This window comes from Chironomus tepperi, unplaced genomic scaffold (assembly GCF_022539635.2).
Source record: "Chironomus tepperi strain 1889 unplaced genomic scaffold, CSIRO-AGI_Ctep_v1 contig_451, whole genome shotgun sequence".
In the NCBI taxonomy this organism is placed as follows: Eukaryota; Metazoa; Arthropoda; class Insecta; order Diptera; family Chironomidae; genus Chironomus; species Chironomus tepperi.
The window spans coordinates 335,644-348,915 of record NW_027226573.1 but is presented as its reverse complement, the minus strand read 5'-3'; the positions used below and the strand labels follow the sequence as shown (position 1 = coordinate 348,915).

Genomic DNA, 13,272 nt, shown 5'->3' with positions numbered 1-13,272 from the left:
ACTTGAATGTTATGTGAGGTATAAAGACGATTGTTGGAGCTTCTTTAATGTACTCTTGTGGAGATGTAATGTTGATTTGGATGGGTTGTTTGAAGTGTTGGATGAGTAAGTAGGTTGATGGTTTGATTGTTTAATTGAGCTTGATGGTTGATTAGTAGAGGATTTGGATATCAAAGTGCAGGCTCAATTACCAAGCAAATGAGAGCTGTGTATTGATTTTGTGAGTACATTTTGTTGAAATGACTTGAATAGAGCATACAATTGGGTTTTGTTACACAGATATTAAGAGTCCGGACTCAAAAAATCGTTTGAACTAGAGTCTGAACTCAAAATGTTGTCTGCACTAAAGTCCGGACTCAAAAGGTCGTCTGCACTGAAATCCGGACTCAAAAGGTCGTCTGCATTAAAGTCCGGACTCAAAAGGTCATCTCCTCTGGAGTCAGGGCTCAAAAAGAGTTCGGCACTTAAATCCGGACTCAAAAGGTGGTCTGTTCTGGAGTCAGGACTCAAAAAGTCGTTAGCAATAAAGTCAGGACTCAAAAGGTCGTCTGCACTAAAATACGGACTTAAAAGGTCGTCTGCACTGGATTCCTGACTCGAAAGGTCGTCTGCATTAAAATCCGGACTCAAAAAATCGTCTGCATTAGAGTACGGACTCAAATGGTCGTCTGCACCTAAGTCCGGACGAGTAACGACCAGTGCAGACGACCTTTTGAGTCCGGACGCCACTGGATACGTCTCCACATTGAATTCCTTCCAACTCTGCCTTTCTCCCTCCATCATACCCTGAATTAAAAGATTTCCAATTTGAAATGCGTTAAAAACCATTCCGTACCTTTCTCAGCACATTCTGCATTAAGTATCCCAAGTAGCACGTCACGAAGGATTTGTATCCTACGTAAAAAGAGAGAAAAAAAATTATTAATTAATGTCTTTCTTTTCTTTTTGTTTATCTAACCCACAATACAATGTCATTAATGTCTACAATTACAAACATTTTCTCATTCCACCACTCACAACAGGCTCGAGTCTATTTACTGTCAGCTGGATTTTCACTTACATTTGGTTCAATGTTTGCCAAAACATACCGTGTTCATCGGATCTTTACGCACAGTTGGGGTGGTATATTCTGTAAGGATAAAATGCTCAAAGATACAAAATTAATTTCAATGGTTTGCTGTCTACTGCTGGTCGATGCTCTCGTCGTAACATTTTGGACACTTTTAGATCCAATGGAGAGAAATTTAAAGAATTTAACAATAGAAATAAGTCATACAGATCGTTCGGTCGTATATCAACCGCAGGTATGTATTAAAGTCTTAATTAAATGAGGATATCCTCAAAGTTCATCAAGAGATCAAAATTAATTATAATTATATTTTTGCATGAGCATATATTTCAAATAAATGAATATGAACAGATGAGATATAGCAAGAATTCAAAGAACCATTAATCATGGCAGATAGAGTTCGTTTCCGATTCTTCTTATTCTTACTACTTGCTCATTTCATTTCCTCCTTTTTTACCATGTATAATATCAGAAAGAAAAGGATGAGATGTAAAGAAGAAAAATGAATGAGAAAAGGAAAAATCCTTCATGGAAGAAGAATAAGAAGTCTGTCTTTTTGATGTACATTTGCATATGTACATAAATTTATTTTACCCCGAGTGTGAGGATTGATTTTCTAATCTAATTCAACAGAAGATTGCATTTAAAAATAGAATTAAATGAGGAAATTCTTGAAGGAACTTGTAGATCTGCTAGATGTATGTAGGTAAATGAAGGAGTATAATTGTAAGCAGAAGCATAGCAAGGGGGATGTTGAGGATGGGATATTGGATATTAAGTATTGAGTATTGAATATTAGCCACCTCCGAGAATTCTTTCACGAAAAACTCCCCTAAATGGAGAATTTTTTCAAAAAAGGATTTAAAGGAAAGGTTGAACAGACCTATCTTGACATTAGGTATTCTAGACATTACGGACACTACTAGGTTTACTAATTATGAAGTATAATAGGTAGGGGAAGTAGTAGCGATGGTACAAAAGTCCTCTTCCATAGGAAGACCTCATTTTTAATTGAAGTATTAAATACCTATAGTAGGAACCAGAATTACGACATTGGAGTCCGAACTCTTAAAAAAAAGTAAGGTGGGACATTATGGAGTCCGGACTTTTTGTACTTTTGGATTCCGGACTCCTAAAGTCTTGCCAAATCTGGTAAGAACTAGTTATTGATTAGGTATGATAGTTACTAGATATATTAGTTAATAAGATCCTGATTATACTAGATTTAAGTTAAACTTGTTCCTTGGCAAACAAGACTGCACTGTACTGGCTTCTAAATATACCTATGTACAATAATTGAAGGGTTCAGTTCGAACGTAAGCTGTAGGTACTGCAATTAACAATCTGTTGTACAACACGCTTTAGACATACAGTTTATAGTGGGATCTGAACCACTTACAAGTTAGTAGTCTACACTAGGGGTTTCAATCCCGGGATCCCGCATCCCGGGATCCCGGGATCCCGGACGTTTTTCCGGTCCCGCAATCCCGGGATTGGACAAGCTTCAATCCCGGGATTACGGGATTGAAAATTCATTTCATTTTGATACAAAAACTTCAACTTTGAAGTTTTAAATTTTAAAAAATTAAAAATAACACGTTCAAAAATCATGTAGTTTGTCACTAAATAACTGATCTAATAATTTCAGCCACAATTTAAGAAGTTAAATATTGAAATTTTCTTAAAAAATTCTTATTAAATTGATAATATTTTAAAAGTCCAGAAATTAAATATATTTACTTTTAATTTCTAAAAATTTGCTAAAGCTAAATTTAAGATCTCAAAAATTTTTGGAAAATTCATTTTACCGACTATTGAAATTTGAAATTTTGGTAGTGATTGTGATCACAATGTTGATTTTGCTTCCTTGCTATCGGGATTTCCCTGAGAATCCCGTAATCTCGAAAATTCTAATCCCGATCCCGAAAATCTATCGAAATCGGGATTTAGAGAAATTCATCGACATTAACTTGTCTTTTACTAGTAATTTTATCACATTTTTTTCTGCTTGGAATGATTCATTGAGCCCTAAAATTCCTAATAAAACAGTAAGTATTCCACTTGTGCTAAAAACGTGTTATTTTTCTTTAATTATCAATATCAAAAGAATACTTTCTTTCATTATCCAATCCCGGGATTAATCCCGGGATCCCGGGATCAGTTTTTCAAACCACTTGTCCCGGGATTACCCTAGTCTACACGTTTCAAAGACACAAGTCCGTTATAAGACCTGATTTAACCTGCAATGCACTCAGTTACAATTCGTGTGTGCAAGATTTTGTAAAGAATATCATTCCAGATACTAGTATATTCTTATAAACCTAGGAATGCACTCCTTCTCCACTCAAGGAGAGACAGATTATGTGCAAAAGACCTAGAAAATTTAGATGATCCTGGCTTGAATCCAGAATTTTTGGCAAAAGACTGAGTACTAAGTATATTCACTATGATTTAGTTACACATGAATATATAATAACAATTTAGGCATCATTTCTCAAAAAAGCACATCATAGCTAGTCCCCTACAGATTTTCTCAAATCCAATCACAATCGATTTTATAGCTGCTCATATCCAAATAAAGAAAAAAGTCAATATATGCTCTATAAAATATTTAAATGCTCAAATACTTGTTGATTTTCTCCCAGTTCTGTTTACTTACGATTATTCAGCAGTCTAATTCAACTACTTTCTTGCATATTCAAGCTATCCTTGCCATTCACTCTATCAAATGAGATTTTGCAGAAAAAAAAAGTTTTCCTTGAAGGTTTTCTGACACTTTCATCTTCTTAGTTTTGCGTTTAAAGCTGTTCATTCCCATTTTAAATATAATATTCTACACTCAATATTGAAGAAAATAATAATAAAGGGATCTGGAGGGGAGATGAAAAAAAAATAAAGAATAAAAGCTATAAAATGCTTTGAGAAAAAAAAAGCAATCTGAAAGATGTGATTACTTTTATCGACATTTGTTCAATTTTTATGTACGGTTTAAATATATATTGATGATAATTTTGTCAGATTTAGAAGGATAATGTAATTAAAAAATGTAAAAAAAGATAATACTACCAAAAAACTAGAATAAACGATATTAAACATAATATTTTGAATCAAGGAGTCGAACCTATTGACTAAATATTAAGATCCTAAAATGCTTATGTGCAAAGTTCTATCACATCAACTATTAATTGTGTTTCTTAATTTTGATAAGAAATGACAAAATGAACTAGACTAGAAAGGGTCTGTAATTTTTTGCAGCATTTGCTCTTGATCTACCCACTGAAGCTTGCTGAAAATTTTATATGGGGCCCATTTTGCCCAGAATAATTTCTACAATTTCTATATTCTATTCTATTACTATAATTATATAAGCGAAGATTGGCCTATCCGCGAGACTTTTTATTGTACGGTGTGAATACATCCTTCGGGTTTCTACCCGACACACTAGTTTTTTTGAATTTTTTTTTTAAAAGTAAACAAAAAATTTAAAATAAATAAAAACGTTATTTAATATATGGCTTTCCAAGACTTGGAAGGGGGCCTGTGCCCCAATGGATTCTCCTGTCTGTGCACCATACAGCATATGGCTTTAAAGAGTCATATCGACGCCAAAATTAAGCAGTTTGCATTTGGTGTTAATGAAAGACATTTTGTGGAGCTCTCAAAAACACCCATACGGAAGAGTAATTCAGTAGCTCATCCACATATGCACTTTAATAATTTGCAGCACAATCCACATTCCAGAAAGCAGAGCCTGAAATAGATTCAATTTTTTTTATGAAGTCAAGTCGAGTCAAGTCGACTTTTCAATACAAAATCCAAGTTGACTTCGAGCTCTGTCAGAAATTCTAGTATGGAAAATCAGGGCTTGGGCTCATGGTTTAATTGAATATATTAGACAATATTATAGTGTATACACATCCCCCTTTGATTAATTTCTGATTAAATTATTGTTATTGTATCCACAAAATATACAATAATCGAGCAACATCTCCCAATACCCGTGTCAATTAACAATAAAATAATGTCAGCAAAATACAACAAACTTTAAATTTTATTAAAAATAAATAAAAAATCTCACCAAGGGAGCACATTTGCCTGTTATATTTGCAGAAACGATATATACACACATATAGTTTCATGGAAATTGATGTTAAAGGGAAATGAAAATTGCTTGCAATATTCACATTATTATTTTTATTCATTTTCATTCCTTTCAATATAATTGCACTTCATCATCATAAGCATACAGCATAAAATATAAAAAAATAATTTTTTTCTTCTTCCTCACAATTTAGGTTGAAGTTTGTCAGAGCTTGCACACAAAGACTTGGTTGGGATTTTTATATGCTTATAAAGGATTATTGCTAGCTGTTGGTGTATATATGGCATGGGAAACGAGACATGTAAAGATACCAGCATTAAATGACTCTAAATATATTGGATTCTCCGTTTATGGTGCTGTCATAACGAGCGTTAGTGTTGTAGTTTTAGCAAATTTACTATCTGAACAAGTTACGTTAGCATTTATTATTATCACATCAATAATTTTAACGTCAACGACAGCAACATTATGTTTAGTATTTTTGCCTAAAATGAATGACATCTTTAACAAAGGTGAGTGAGATAAATGACCTTTGAATGTGCATGTGACAAAGTCTGATTATTGGGGGTTGGGCTTGTGATAATAATTGACATTGCTTTATATTTGCATTAAATTTGAAGACTCTCGACTATGATTAGAATTTTTTCAGAAGTTTTTTTGGGTTGCTCATTGATTGCAGGGTTGGAATTTGATGTGTTTCAACCCAAAAGGTTGATTTATGTTTGTAAATTGGTTAATTAATACTTAATAGTTAGGAATGTCTTATACACATTAATGAGGAGCACACAACTTCCGAAGGTTCGAATCCTCCATAAAATTAATCAAAAACTTTATAATTTCTCATATCATTAATTATGCTCACAATTTTTTTCGTAATGAAACCTTTAAAATGGAATTTTTTTTTTTTTTTTTTCAAAGGAGATGGGCCGGATTTAGAGGTTTTTGGAGACCTAAAACAATTTTCCAAAAAATATAATTTTTTTTTATAAAAATTCAATACTATTCATAGAAAGTATTGTGTGTCATCAACACCGACCCACCTAAATACCCCCATGCACGGATCTACCGTCCTAGTTTATTGGAAATCATGAAGTTTTTCCATTCATAGTCATGAATATCCGTGCTCTCGATGCACCAACTAACCTCTACTAGGCTTTTCCTCTTAAATACCTCCATGTAACACATCACTATCTAAATAGAATTTCTTTCTTATTACCAGAGCTCGAAGTCGAGTCGAGTCGACTCGAGTCGACAAGAAAAAACGAACTCGACTTCGAGTCGACTCAAGTCGAGTTCATTTTTTTTAGACGACTTCGAGTCGACTCGAGTCGAGTGTTTTTTTTCAAGTCGACTCGAAGTCGACTCCGAGTCGACTTCAATTCTCCAAGAAAAATAATTTTTTCCTAATCAAACTCATTTCTGTTTGCGCTTGTGAAGTATATATTTACATATAAAAAGATTGCAAAATCTACTTTTTTTTCAAATTTTTAATTCTTTTCTGATTCTTTATGCAAGATACTTTCAAAAAATTAATGAAATAGGAATTTATCCAGCTTTTTACAGAAAGAAATTTAGAAAAAGTTTATAAATCTCTTTATTTATTTTTTATTTGTTATTTTTATTATAATGTTTTAAAATTAAACAAGATAATCAATTAATGACTATTAGTTATTTATTTTTTGAAAGGTTTTTGCATGAAAAAAATCAAAAAAGAATAAATGAACTCGGAAAAATTTGATTTGGTAATTATTTTGCATATAAATATATACTTCACAAGCGCAAAAAGAAATGAGTTTCGTTAAGAAAAAATTTTTTTCTTTGAGACTTGAAGTCGACTCGGAGTCGACTTCGAGTCGACTTGAAAAAAAACACTCGACTCGAGTCGACTCGAAGTCGATTATCGTAAAAATGAACTCGACTTGAGTCGACTTGAAGTTTAGTGTTTTTGAGTCGAGTCGAGTCGACTCAAGTCGACTTCAACCATATCGACTTCGAGCTCTGCTTATTACTTACTCGAATCATGCTCTGATGCTGAGCGTAGATTACTTAAGGCACCCGATTTTGAGACTTCCCGGGTAGTCTCGGTCTCGATCTAGGTCTCAAGAATTTATCGAGACCAAGACTTCGGGTAACCTTTTATAAAAGGCATTTCATCTGACTCTATTGCTGGGATAAGTACTTTAAAGAATAGATTAAAAGCCTATTCAAACTCCTCGCCTGTAGGGTGGCAGCCTCACAAACAGGCTAGGTATAGTTGGTTTACAACTTGTTTTATCCGAAACTTAACTGTACAAAGAAAATTACAAAAGGACTCTATTGCTGGCCTTATCACATAGTTTGTAAAAATTATTTGTTTTCGCATCAAACTGACATTCTCTCAGAATCGTTGTCTAACAGGCAAAGTGACAGCTTGCAGGTTTCTTAGTGGTCTTTCTGCATCATGAAAGCATGCTCTTTTCCTGAAAGGTGTCTCATTCTTTGTTGCTTTTCCTAGCAGGCAAAGAGTATGCTCTTAAGAGCTAAGCGAGCAGGCTCATCTAATATATGTAAGGACAGCAAACTTTCAAATGCATGCTCTTTGTCTTTTATCTATTCTCCAGCATTACAACCCTGAAAATCTAAATTTGATATAAGAATCTAGATGAAATTATTCATCAACATACATTAAAAAGATTCTCTCTCCTTTCATGTTATCATCATGTCTATGTGTGCATATCGTATAATTTTAATTCAATTTTATATATAAAGTAAATGAGGTAAAATTGAGCATGACTTTAATTTTTTGCACAAAATTGAAGACATCGTCTCTATTGATAATTTTTTGATGCTTTTAATATGAAAATTACATTTTCAATTTTCTTGATTACTGTCGAACATACGATATAATTCATTTTAACCATCCACATCTTGTTGATTACAGAAATTCAAGTGGATCCAGTTATACACAGTATGGGTTTAAAATTAGAATATAATACAAGGCGGTTTGCGACTGACGATAAAAGAGAATTACAATATCGTGTTGAAGTACAAAATCGAGTTTATCGTAAAGAGATGGCAACACTTGATGCGGAAATTGCAAAGCTTGAGAAAATGTTGGAGAATCGTTCATCATCAACATCATCATCACAAGTTTCAATGTTACCGCATATTAAGGTTTGCTAGTTACTTATTGTTAAGTATTTTCATGTAAAAGTTGATTAAAATTAAATTTCATTATGTCATTCATACATGCATGGCTGTATATTCTCTCATGTCATGTCCGTAGCAACATGATGTACGCAATTTTTTATTTTCATACATCCTTCATGTTTGGGCGCATTTTTTTTTTTTTGGTATTTTAAAATCTATGTCAGATTGTATGGTTGACTTACAGAAAGGTTGTTAGAAAATTGGATTTACTGACTGGATGACATGATGGGAATTCAACTGAAATGATGCAAAATTGCAAAGTTTTGTGATATTATGTCTTGTTGAGAGACGTCAGAGTAGATGAGTTGTTGAATGGGTTGAATTACTATAGAGTTCATCAGTTGTTATGACAGATTCTAATGGAGTTGCATTTATTTTGAAATTAGGGAATATCGAGGGACGGGCAACTCAGGTGACAAGTTTCGAAAAGGCAAGGAAGGCATATGGCGTAGAAATGACTGAAAATCAGGTACTAGACCAGAATGACTATAGCTTGAGGTCAGATTCAATGAAATCCGGCCTCAGCCCAGAATCTAATCATTCTGGGACCAGATTTTTGGATATTTCTACGCCATGTGTCTTCCTGACTGGTTTGTGACCAAAAATACTGACATATTTCCCTAAAAATGCGCCTTAACCACCCATTACACATCAAAATCCTCCCCTTACTTCCTCTTAAATAAAGCATAAATCTATCTATACAAAAATATTCTTTCCCACCAATTTCTCAGCCTGAGATCGTGATTGACGAGTCATCTGCTGATATAAGCACTGGAAAAACCCCAAGACCGAGTATTTCTGGTACATTACCATTACTATTGTTATCAGTTTTACCGCCTGTAATACCAAGAGCATCATGGCCAAATACCGAACATATGCAAATACCCATGCGACGATCTGTCTGTTTCAGTTCACAACCACAAATGCGTAATGATGACACAAATGGTATACAAATGCCAGCAATAGATTTACTAAATTTACGCTTAACACAGCAACAGAATGCAAGCGAAAGAAGTGGAATATTAAATAGAATTAGAAATCTTTTTGGTGGTTCAAGAGCACCAAGTCGTAAAACGTCAACAGCATCATTGGCACCATCACACATAGCGAATGCATTAAAATCACATATGAGTATGTTAACAAATTTATTGCCAAGTACAAGCTCATCATGTCATGTACTCAATACACCTAATTTACCCGAAAAAGAAATACTTAGACGTCAATCATTTGCTCATAGTGGCAATGCCATACATACATCTAATATTGAAATTATTGAGCCAGAACTGATAAAGAGTCGAAATCGACGAAAATCAATGGCATTTACGATAAGTGCACATATTGAGAATATACCAAATGTAGAAATTGATGAGTTAGAGGAGAATGAATACACGGAACCTAGAGTTAATTTTATTTTACCAACACGACGACGTAGTTCGATTATACATCAATATTCACAGCCCACCTTACGAGAACGTGTTAAAGGCTCTCCACGATTTCCACATCGTATCGTGCCAACGAGTAGTCTTAATGCTCTCGAGGATTCATTTAAAAGTAAGAATTTTTTATTCATTTTTATTTTGGGAAAGTTGGGACGTGTTGGAGTCAGTTTTGAATGACTGAGACATAAAATGATTTTATTGACAATTATTTCAATGATTATCATCAATCACGAGTTACAATTGTAATCATTAATTAACAGCAACATTGTTCCAATTAACACAATTAGTTCAAACATTATTAACGTACCCATAGGCTCTGTATACAGCAACATTTTGGTCATTATTTGTAAATTTTATTTCAATTGCATATTCACCAGATTGAATGGCTGCAGTTGGAAGATTTTTTGAATTTACAGTATATCCATTAACTGATAAATTTCCCTTAAATTAGAAAATTTAGTATTGTTTATTAGACAATACTGAGAATATGACCTTAGCAGGAAAAACGTTGCTCTGCTCTTAAGAGAATTCGTAAAACTAACGTTCATGAGCATGCTCAGCTAGTATATTTAAGTAGAGCAAGCTTTCGAGAGCATGGACCTTTCCTGTTAGCAATTCAAACTGGCATTTTTGCCACAGGGCTGTTATATAAGCTTCATTGCAATCAAGGCGCATTAAAGCTAATTAAATGATCCTCTTAACAGGCAAATAGACCATTTTTGAATACCTTAGTGGTATTTCTGCAGCAAGAAAGCATGTTCTTTGACTATTAGGGTCCATCGCACCCAATATAAAATATATTGACTAACTGATTAAAACCACTGATAAGCAGGTTAAAATATGAAAACTTACAGGAGCTAGTGGACAATTATTAGCAATATCTTCGGGATAGTCAGAAATTTTAGCAAAATCTGGATAGAATATTGGATCTTTTGCTAAAAATTCACAAAATGGTGACGGGTGTAGAGAATATGGTAGATATCGATACTCGCCACCTGAAATTTTATTAGAAAATAGTAGAATATAATTGATTATTTGCTTTCTTGGTGCAGTAATCAGGAATAGAGTCAGAAGGGGGATGGTTTTGATTCTCAAGCCCCTCCTGAATACAAGAGCTCGAAGTCGATTACAATTTTGTATGAAGTCGAATAGACTTAAAGTGACTTTTCCATACAAAATCCGAGACGACTTCGAGCTCTGGTGAATGCACAGCCCTCCAAAAATTGTCTTGTTTCTTTAACAACTTAAATTCAAGTTTGAATTCATCGCCAAAATAAACACGATTTTCAACGTAGCCAACAATTGATCTCGTCTTGTTGACTTTTTTGATTCTAAGGTTCCATTTAAACAGCTCTGGTGTTTCAAATACATTTTCAATTCGATCCAAAATTACCTCAAAAAATGGCATTTTAGGACTGGCTTGATCCTAGAAAAGTTAATCAATGTCATTTGAGTTGAGTCGAATTTTATAGAGAAATCGATTTGAATCGACTACGAACTCAGGTCAAAAAAATTAAAATTTCAATTACTAAAATATTCAGCATAACAATCCCTTCCACAAACAAAAAACCAAAAATTAAAGTTAATTTTAACATTCTCAATAATTCGTCTAATTCAAGTGACTTTTGAATTGATTATGAAAATTATTCTGTTTTGGAAATAATTTGATTGATTGAGGGTTGTTCACATATGACGTCCATAAAAACACTCCAATTTCTTCTTTTTCTACTATTCTGGCAGTAGAGATCAATAATCAGATATGTAACTTAATTTTCAATCATTTTATTGCTGTTTTTACACGTGTTTTTCATTAACTTATCTCTATAATCAGAGATTCCCATAAAGATATTTATAATTGTTGCTTAATTTTGTTGGAAACTTTATCATGATTCTCAAAAAAAAGCTCCAAAGTCACTAACATCGCAATAGCAATTTTAAAAACAGCACAGAAAGACAACCCAACAGACAATAAATTATGAATGAGTAAAAAGGAACGGAAAAATGTGTTGTGTCGACTCCTACAGCTGGGATAATGGTCTTCAGGGCATATAAATATAAAAATAGATACTAAATGGATGGCAAACGATGAAAATCAATCCTTAACGTCCAAAATTTATTTTCATTTTTATGTGCTTTATATCTTACCTTTACTTAATATTTCACTTCCAATATTGACTAAATTCAATTTTATTTATATTGACAGGCAACAGTAAAATGTGTACAAATAGCAATGAACAAATATCACCAGCAAAATGGAAATCAATGGAGGAAGAGTCACTTCATATGATCAGCAATAAAACACTTGCTGTACATCTGCAGAATCTCGATAAAATCTCGATAATAAATGATAGTAACAAATATGAGAACATTGAATGTATCGATGAGGAAATAATTCACAGTCCGAATTTGAATAGTGACGATATTTATGAGGTCATGTGAATCTGTACTTTTTTTTTATTGAGTGTCCCTACAACAAAACATGCAAAGCAATTCAAATGTCTTTTAATATTGTATAACAAAAAAACAACAAAAGTGTCCCATACAACATTTTAAATGTACCTTGAAATTTATTTTTTATTCTACAATCATCTTTTTTATAGAATCTCCTGAATTTAGTGATTCGTGTCAATTTTTTTGGGGGTAGTGTTGAGTTGTGGAGGGAGATTTTATGGTGTTTAGCTTGACTTTCCTGAATTGGAGTATTTTTATGTCTCGATTTCAACAATTATTGAAAATTCCTAAGAATTCTTGGGAACAACTTCACATCGGCATCGAAAAACTCTATCTTGGGTGTGTGCAAACTCCTATCACAAACTAGCTTTGGTCAGAAAGTCTACCTATGAATTTAACAAGAATTTAGTCGACAGAGGAAATCTTTTGCCAATTTGCCGCAAATTTAATTTATTACGAAAAGATAGTTATCGTGTTATTGCCTGCGCATCATCTAGTCATTTTAATTCCCGTTTGCAATACGATGAAAATTCAATGTTCTAGTGACTGTATAAGAGACAAATTCGATTTGAGATTAGGATCTTAGTCTATCCGGCTCACCAGCTCAATCGGCACAATGCAGTAAACTACTACAGTAAAAAATTGATTGAAATCGGCAAGTTTGGGCAATTTCGTATCTTATCGTTAATACGACAATGTAGCGGTGTTCTAGTGAATATAGCAGTGGTGACACAATGTATGCGTCCAAAATGTTTAAAAATGTCATAAACCGTATGCTTTGTGTGGTTTCGGTTGAGGCTCAAGAAGGAATGCCGCAAAAAATAAAAGGTTGCGCACCACTGGAATACAGTGTGCTATTCGTTCTGTGTAGCCAATCGTGCAGTTAGAAAACATTCTAATAATTTATATAATTGAGCACTGAGTCATGAAAATGGTTGACAACCACTGCCGTAGAAGGTAAAACTGTAATGATATTCCGAGTAAAATAAGCTGCAATTATGCGATTGTATGTCTAGTTATAA

General features: G+C 33.5%; 1 protein-coding gene across 1 annotated transcript in view; it reads left to right on the top strand.

The window, feature by feature from the left end:
• The window catches only part of GABA-B-R3 (gamma-aminobutyric acid type B receptor subunit 3), a 42,588-nt gene extending 29,879 nt beyond the window's left edge, over positions 1 to 12,709 (top strand). The window contains exons 10-14 of the mRNA XM_070650972.1: positions 1,023 to 1,304; positions 5,365 to 5,683; positions 8,092 to 8,324; positions 9,092 to 9,911; positions 12,003 to 12,709. Of these exons, the coding sequence (XP_070507073.1) occupies positions 1,023 to 1,304; positions 5,365 to 5,683; positions 8,092 to 8,324; positions 9,092 to 9,911; positions 12,003 to 12,238 (1,890 nt within the window). The 3' untranslated portion in view covers positions 12,239 to 12,709. The remainder of the gene's footprint in view (positions 1 to 1,022; positions 1,305 to 5,364; positions 5,684 to 8,091; positions 8,325 to 9,091; positions 9,912 to 12,002) is intronic.
• Positions 12,710 to 13,272: the final 563 nt, after the last annotated feature.